This window comes from Pristis pectinata, chromosome 14 (genome assembly GCF_009764475.1).
Source record: "Pristis pectinata isolate sPriPec2 chromosome 14, sPriPec2.1.pri, whole genome shotgun sequence".
NCBI lineage: Eukaryota > Metazoa > Chordata > Chondrichthyes > Rhinopristiformes > Pristidae > Pristis > Pristis pectinata.
This window is the reverse complement of record NC_067418.1, coordinates 18,795,836-18,804,175: the sequence shown is the minus strand read 5'-3', so window position 1 is coordinate 18,804,175 and position 8,340 is coordinate 18,795,836. Positions and strand designations below refer to the sequence as shown.

Below are 8,340 nucleotides of genomic sequence, written 5' to 3'. Positions count from 1 at the left end.
ATCTCCCCCACTGTCCATGACTAAACGCAGTTGATTTGGGTGGAACTAAAATTCCTGCACCTACGTTTGTATCCCATATACTCGATCGTTGTCTGTCCCGGATGGGATGAAAACGTTGAATTTGCAGTGTTCAGACCGAATATTGAGAAGGAACTTTAAAAAGTAAACTTTCCCACACATTTTGTTACATTTAAATAATATACAATCTTGACGAACTTTTTTAAAAAAAGAATAATTTATTGAACTGATTTTAATAGTTCAAGGTTCCCTTGTACAGCAGTCAATCTGTGAGCTCTCTTGTTGATTGTTCATAGGATGTGCATTCATGTTAGATAAATGTATTTAAAAGTTTACACCATACATATTTAAAGACTCTGAAGAATGCCTTCAAATTCAAATTAACATGGGAAAAGACAAATAGTACCTTGCGTGAAATGTCACCTAGACGTTGTTCCTGACTAATCTACAGAGTTTTTGAACAGTATGAACCTGTCGGAATGCTCGCATGCTTCATCCGTCTTGTATTATGACCTTCAACTTTATTTGTTTCGGGGGAAGGACGTGGAACCGGTGAGCTGCGACTCCAAACAACATTTTATCATTACAAGCTTTGTGTTGGTTCAAAGATTCCCAGGCTCACTGTCACTCTAAATACGAGAGACCCTGCACGATTTTCACAAATGGTTAAACTGGTGACCACGATCTCGACTGTTTCTTATTAAAAGTCCTGCATAAGCTTAGAGAAGTTATATTTTAATACGTAATGCAGTTACAACTTACTGTAAGAAACAAGGGTATGCTCCTTTTGATCGTCTCCCCTTCATGACGAATAGTTACAACGGATATAAAACTGCTGTGTTGGCTATTTGCTTCGATGAAGCAAATTACATGTTTTAAAAAGACAGCTAGCCCCCGCAGTTCATGATATACCATTCTTTCACAGTAAGAACCCGGTCTGCGATTTCTAAACAGTCTTTTCAATCGGTTTTATTGACCCCGTCCAAAAATCATATTTAAAAAAATTATTGAATTCAAAAATTCAATTACAATGAAAAGTGCTAAACCCTAAGAGTGATGCAAGACGGGAATTACTGCAGGACTTAAGACATGACCAATGAAGAAATTGCCAAGATTATTAAAACAATAGGGAATTAAGTTTTACATTTGCATCTGCGCGTATGTTTAAAAATGGCAGACATAGACAACCTAGTGGAAATGGAGGATAAGCACGGAATATTCACAGCTAATATATGAAATAAATACAAATTAGAACACAAATAAAACTCCTTCATAGGGAAGTTATTATCTGAGTTGCATTTTCTACCTGGCTCTTTCTGAGTGCGTGAATTTATAGACAGCTAAACTAGCCATCAAGATCTTCCGCTGTATGGAAAACAAGTAGATAAGATGAGTAGATACAACAGCCGGAATAAACTACAATACTGAAACAGTGATTTCTTCAACTTTTGCATTATTCTGAATCTTGCTCAGTTCATTTTTTTTAATTTTATGGCCAGGTCATTACAAATGTACATGTTATAACATATTAGAAAAAACATACAGGTACAAATTTGTTAAAGATGTTCCTCCAAGGGATTTATGGAAACTGGCCCTTTACACTGAATTGTCTGGGGGATGAAGGTAAAGGAAGTTTAAATTGAAACTTCTGAGTTGGTTTTCATTAGGTCCCAGGGTTATTTAAGGAAAGAATTAACAATGGCAGCAATAAGGTTTTTTTTTAAGTGATGAGCAGGCGAGTTCGCCTATTGTCGTGGATCGGCATCGAGCTTTTGAACCGGCTCCTCAAACAGCGTCAAAGTAGGATTCAGTATAAGCAAGGAACGCCGAGACGTGACCGCAGAGCTTTAACCAAAGTGGCATATTGGTGAAATGATTTACCGTTAGACCAGTTAACGAAACTTGATGCTGGCAATCATTGAAAGTGGCTGTTACGAATGTTTAGTCGACTAGAGTGGCGAGGTGAGAAAAATATTTCGGTTTGAATTTAGACATTCAAAGTTTCATTGAAGACCATTGCTCGATGTCAGCTTTCTGTGAATAAATGTGCATTCAAGTCATCGTTCACTTCAGACTGTTTCCTTGTTAAACGCTGAAATGTGAATGACAACATTTTACAGACTTAAACTAAATACTACTTTCTTACGCCAATGTTTTATGCGTAATCTTATCGTGATCATAAAAATGTAACAGAGTTGCAGTGTTCAGACAAAGCCGGGACTCAACAGGGGCGTTGCAAATCAAGTACAGCGTGCTCATTAAATTGACCCGGGTTGGATTTTAAGATAAGAACAGATATATATTCATCCTCCTAATTACATTACTGTCATGTGTTTAATTGTCCCTTCTTTTGAAGTGTTTTGTGAGGAGATCTGACCTCCCCATTTATCTGATCTACATATTAATTGGGGGGAAGAGGTGGGAGACGCTGAGGGTCTGGGATATAGCAAGTTGTTGCATCTACAAGCCCCTGCCTCTCACGAAAAAACCCACAAAAGGACTCGAGTTCAAGTCGACTCCCTTCTATGCTCCGCGATTCCGAATCGTTCACAAGTCAGTTCCGTGCTGCGAGTCTACCAGAACGTTCAAGTACTCGAAACTTATTTTTGGGAATGAACGGGGAGACCTGCGTGTCATATTGTGATATAACGAGTATGGATTCATATTATAACCCAACTCCGCAGGAGAGAGAGCATCAACACTCTCCTTTTAGAACATTCCAGCCAAGTGACAAGTTCGGCCCCAACTTCCTGGCCAACAAAGGCCAAAGCTATGGTGACAAGTCGAGGAACCCCTTCCATCAGGAATGCGAGCCATTGGACACCAACGTTCAAAACCCCACCGGCGACAGCGCCTTTAACAAGTATCTCTATATGCAGAGCGCTGGCAGGACGGCCAAGTCCCCTGCTCAAAACAAGAAGATTCAAGAAGCCAGCCACAACGGCGCCTTGATACCCTGCTACGGTGAGTCATCCCTTGGGGGGAACTTCATCTCGGGCCATTTGGGTTGGGAGTGATTGAATATTCGTTCTTAGATTGCGTGAAATTAGAACGTACTTCAATGCGACAGTGGCTGCCTTTAAAAGATTGGTCCTCTGCAGTGTCAAGTTTAGAACTTATTCCCAGTGGTAAACTTTAACGCGCTATCATCCCTTTATTGTTTGACGAGACAGGCTGTGGAGAGGCAGAGGATGTCTTGGATCTGTGAGTGTGCATGTGTTGTTTGCTTCGTTTTCAACCATATTTTGACCGTTATTTCTTTGCCTCCCGTCAACTACGTTAGAGAATAACGGCGCTTTAGACAATTAGATTCGTTGCTTCGAACAAAACGCAGATTCGAGTAAATTAACTGAAACTGCTTATTGGAGAACAATGAGACCTCAAAAGAAATAAATCATTGACCGGTTTGGTTACCAGGAATGGGCCGAAATGAAAGCTCTATCCTGGGCGACGGGACGTGTCCGAGGACAGGCTGGTGTGTTGTTTGTAAAGCAGAAAGGCGAGTGAAAGCTGCTGGCGTGAGACTGCACCGTGCAATGCATTGCCCCAGCTCCGCTCCCCTGTGTCTGCCGCACCTGTGCTTTCATTTCCCGTTAAGTTGCCGTGCGAGTGGACACTGGGCAATAACTCAAAGAGTCTGAGCTGATGAAGGAGCGGCGCCCCGAGTCGAAAGGTGCCGGGTTATATTAACAACTCATCCATCACCCGGGTTCCGCAGGGCAGTGGGAGGACGGGTGCATAGCCGCCTCAGATTCATTGGCCATCCCGGACTTAATCTGGGTAAAATTTTTCCCAGTCTCCCACTAAACAGCAAAAACTCCGCTGGCTCCCATCAAACGAGAAGTGCTCCTACAGTGTATTGACCCCTGCACAACGCACATCTCAAACTGCCACCGCCCGAAAAAAAGAGAAAGTGAAAAAAGCTGAGTGCTTTTGACTGATTTATGCTATAAACATTAGCTTTGTTTTTCTTTAGGAGCAATTTGACGAGTGACGATCAATCTCGCGAAAGAGGCAATGTCACTTTCCATTGACTGAGTGTGCAGGCTACATTGTTAGTGCTTTTTGGTCGCTGCAACGTAGTCTAGTCTACTTCAATCATTTAATAGTGAAGCCATTCGCGAAAGATACAAACATCTCAGCAAAGAACCACCAACATAGGACAAGAATACATTTCCTTCAACATTGTTTATTGTTTTTCGTGAGAACCTTGTGAGCGGAGGAGTCGCACTGTTGTACTGCACCACAGCCACATGGACAGTCAAATGCCGCCAATTAATGGGGGATTTACAGATACTATAGTAACGAAGGGCCTTCCATTGTCAACCTTTAAACAGCTGATTACTTTTGATCGGTTCTTTAGGTTGCAATTCTTTCGAATGGAAGGAACCCTCCAAAAAACACAGTATTTTAAGTCACACATTGGAGTATTCCAAGCAGTACCTTCCCTGTAGATGCTCATTTCTTGTTGAAAATGATCTTGCATTTTTGGTTCGAGATACTTCACACGAGGCCTTCGAGGTAGGAAAGCAACCAAAGGTTTTTCACGGGAGCACAGTAATTCAAACCGTGACACCAAATGAAGGAGGTTCTATCAATGCAGGTGATTTAACGATGCAAGCTTTAAGGGGAATCTTAGAGGAGAACAGGGAGTTAAAGCGGTTACCTTTTGGGGGGGGGGGGGGGAGAGGCTTTCCAGACCTTGGGCACTGGTGGGATGAAGAAAGCGAAGAATGGACAGGCGTCTAATGTTGGAGGACACCGTTCTCCGCAGGCGAGAGGAAGTTACAATATGTCTGGCGGGTGGAGGCGGGTTGGAGGGAAGGTGGGTGACAGTGGAGGGAGAGAGAGAGAAGTTGACGGGAAGTCCTGAAAACAAGACCGAGAGCATTGACTTCAAGATCTGGCTGGTGAAAGAGCCGGTATAGGTCAGTGAGCACAGGGATGATGATGTGTGAGTGGCGTTTGCTGTAGTTTAGATTATAAACAGTAGCGTTTTGGACTGGTTCAGATTTGGGAAGGGTGAAAATGGAAGCCCAGCAGAAGAATCAAGGCTCGAGGTAGTAGAATGAGAGTTGAAGCAGAAGATACTTCTATTTGAAATAGATACAAATCTTAAATTAATTGATGACACGATTTAATATTGGAGAAGGCTTATAACACAATTGGATATTTATATTTATACTTCGCAACAAGTGTAAGTACTTGAGTAAACGAATGGATTCGGCTTAGGTTACACGAAACGCTCAGAAGAAGTCTTTCCCCCAGTGTCAATCCAAGTACGAAGTGAATGTGGCATTTAAGAATTCTAACGTCAATCTTTAATTATTCCATAAACTTTGCTTCCTTGCAATAAACAAAAAGAAAACAAATCAGATGATACTTACGGCATAGACATTGGGCCTAAAATACCTCGGTGTACCATCTTCAAGAAGCAAATGTGCATCAGGAAGTATTCGAGCTGAAACAAATATACGGTGCAGAAGCTTAAACAGGAAGTTCATTTCAAGATAAATCTGTAACAAGTTATAAAACAATTACGAGTATATTGCGCCTAGTTAAGGTAAGACACCAAAATGAACTTGGAAGTTCTCTGGGCACTCTACATCTCATTTTATTTCACTTCCCTCCAAGACAGCCTAAACTTCTGCTTCTGCACAAAACAGAATTATAACAAAGGTAAATCATGACATTTTCTACAAGAATCTGTCTACTGGATCAAAACAGGAGTCATCCTGACGTGTGACTTCTATTCATTTGTTCGTAACTTTATGGAAGATGTAATAGAGCAATAAATAAATATACAGGTACCTTATCGAGGAATAAATAGTTTCCCGAATGGACACTACTGAGTCCTCCTTGTGATGAGCTGAAGCTCGTCCTGTATGGTAAAAAGAAATGTATTGATAAAGTCGGCAGATAGCTCGACCCCGTGTTAACACTAACGTAGAGATTTAAGTTTCCATAAGCCACACAGCTTTCTTCTTCGGGTTGGGGCGTAACCCAGAATTTCTTTGATTTAGATGGAGTATTTCCACATTCCAAGCTTAACGAGTTTACTGATGAACTCTTCCAATGAGCGGACATACGCTGGGACAATGTATTACCGCTTCTTCATTCCCACGGCTTCTTTTCCAATTGAAAAAAAATACAGAAAAAAAACGGCGCAAGAATGTTAAGATTTTGGTCATATGTCCCTATTAAACCTTAATCCAGGACTGACACGCTACAAGATGCCTTAATAAGTCCATTATGGTGTAATGAATCATATAACAAAATTGTCTTGTTGGATACATGCCAAAATCGCAAGCCAAATTATCTGCGCAATACCAAAGGAGACACGAGAGTACTCAAGCGGCTTTTTTTTAAAAATGTATCATTCCGTAAAGGATCGAATTAGCAATTATAGCAGAGATAATAGAAATAATTGTAAATATGTATATCCTACCCAACGTAAAAGTGACCCTGAGATAAAGGATACTTGGGATGCAACCAATTACATTTCTTGGGAGGAATCACATGTTCACCATATTGTGATCTGGGGCATCGCTGGCCATCTAGTGATGTCAAGGATGTTGGAATCCTCGCGGATACAACATAACCTGAACTTGTTTCATTCTGTTCTGATTTGGGAACAAGGGGGTCAGTAACTAGCAGCCACTCCCGTTATCAACTTACTCGAGAGATACACATTGAAAAATTTGCAAAAGTGCCAAGTTTCATCTGAATTTAATACAATATGACATCCAAGCATATGCACTGGAGAATTGCAAAAATGCAGCTTCTCGAGTCTGCTTCAGGACAAGTTGTACTAATCATCGTCAGTCTCTTGTGTCTCTGTGCTAAGCATTATTCAGTGGTATTTAATTGTATTTATATCAGTATTCTTGCAGGGAGAATGTTCAAACTCCATACAGACAGCACCCAAATCTCCAATACTGTGAGGCAGCAGCTCTGTTAACTGCACCACCCTAAACTGCTGATTTTCAGCCGGTGTGAAAATTCAGTACAACCATAAACCCGCTGCGAGCGGGGTTCGAACCTGCGTGGGGAAACCCCATTGTAGTTCGAATCCAACGCCTTAACCACACAGCCATCATAGCTTTCCTCATATCAGTGTTCTTTTATGGGTTATTGGTGTCGCTGGCAAACCCAGCGTTTATGACCCATTCCGAATTGCCCTTGAGGTGGTGGTGGTGAATTGCCCTTGAGGTGATGGTGGTGAATTGCCCTTGAGGTGGTGGTGGTGAATTGCCCTCTTATACCGCGGTGAAGGTAGTCCTGCTGTGCCGACGGGTAGGGGCAGCAACTTGTCAAGAAAATTGTTGAGGTAAACATTCGAGGCTTAGTGATAAAGTTCTAGCCACAGTTTTTATTTTTTTTTCTTTTTCCTAATGAAATTGGGTTATCTGTCGAAATAGCCAAGTAACCGTTACTCATCGGGACTCAAAGGGATTTAAAGTAGAAATTAATATCTCAGTAAATTCAGCTTTCATCTTCCAGGTTTGGGGTAAAGAGCAGAAGGGGGCGAAAGGTCAAGGCCATGAATGGCTGAAACTTTCTTCTATGAACGACTAAACCTTTCCCACGGGATAGATTAATCACATAGACACGGCAATAAGGTGACGTCCAGGGTTTCCTACAACGATATTTTTAATTGACTAACTACCTTTACTCAAGTTTGGTGAAAATATTTCACTTGTCTTCATGTTGAATTTTGAAAAGTGAGCTTAACAATTGAATGATGCACACCCAGGGAAACGGAAGGCTAGAGTTTTTATGTAGTGTAATATTGCAACCGCGATTCCAAGTGAGGTCAGTGATAATAAAGTACTATTTGGGCATTTCTCCCAAGAAGATTTAATAGAACAGGCAGCCACCTCCATTTTGTACAAACAGGATAGAAGTTATGAAATCCAGATAATCAACTCGGGGGCTTAGAAACGAGGCTTAATTTTCTAACTTTAGTTATTCTGTACCAGAGCAATCTCAGTCCATGTCAAGATGGCCTCTGGGTGAAGAATATTAAGTTAAATTGGGCTAGCGCAAAAGAAGTAGCACAGTCGTTATTACAGTGGTTGAGAGGTGAATTGGAACCCAGTTCCCGAGTTCATATTGTCACGTGTGCCAGTATGCACTTGACTCAGTCCACGATGGTGAAAACATGCGTCTGGGTGTGGGGTGCACTTCAAAGCGACATATTGATCTCAGGCTTTTAACTGAAGAGTAGGGCTGTCATATCCGTTATCAAACTGCCCAGTGTCTCACTCTATCCACTGGCAAGACAACTACTCATGAGAAATGCCACCGATGGGGCAGACT

General features: G+C 41.6%; 1 protein-coding gene across 1 annotated transcript in view; it reads left to right on the top strand.

The window, feature by feature from the left end:
- The first annotated feature begins 2,630 nt into the window (after positions 1–2,630).
- The window catches only part of alx4a (ALX homeobox 4a), a 34,680-nt gene continuing 28,970 nt past the window's right edge, over positions 2,631–8,340 (top strand). The window contains 1 exon segment of the mRNA XM_052029351.1: positions 2,631–2,982. Within this exon segment, the coding sequence (XP_051885311.1) occupies positions 2,631–2,982 (352 nt within the window).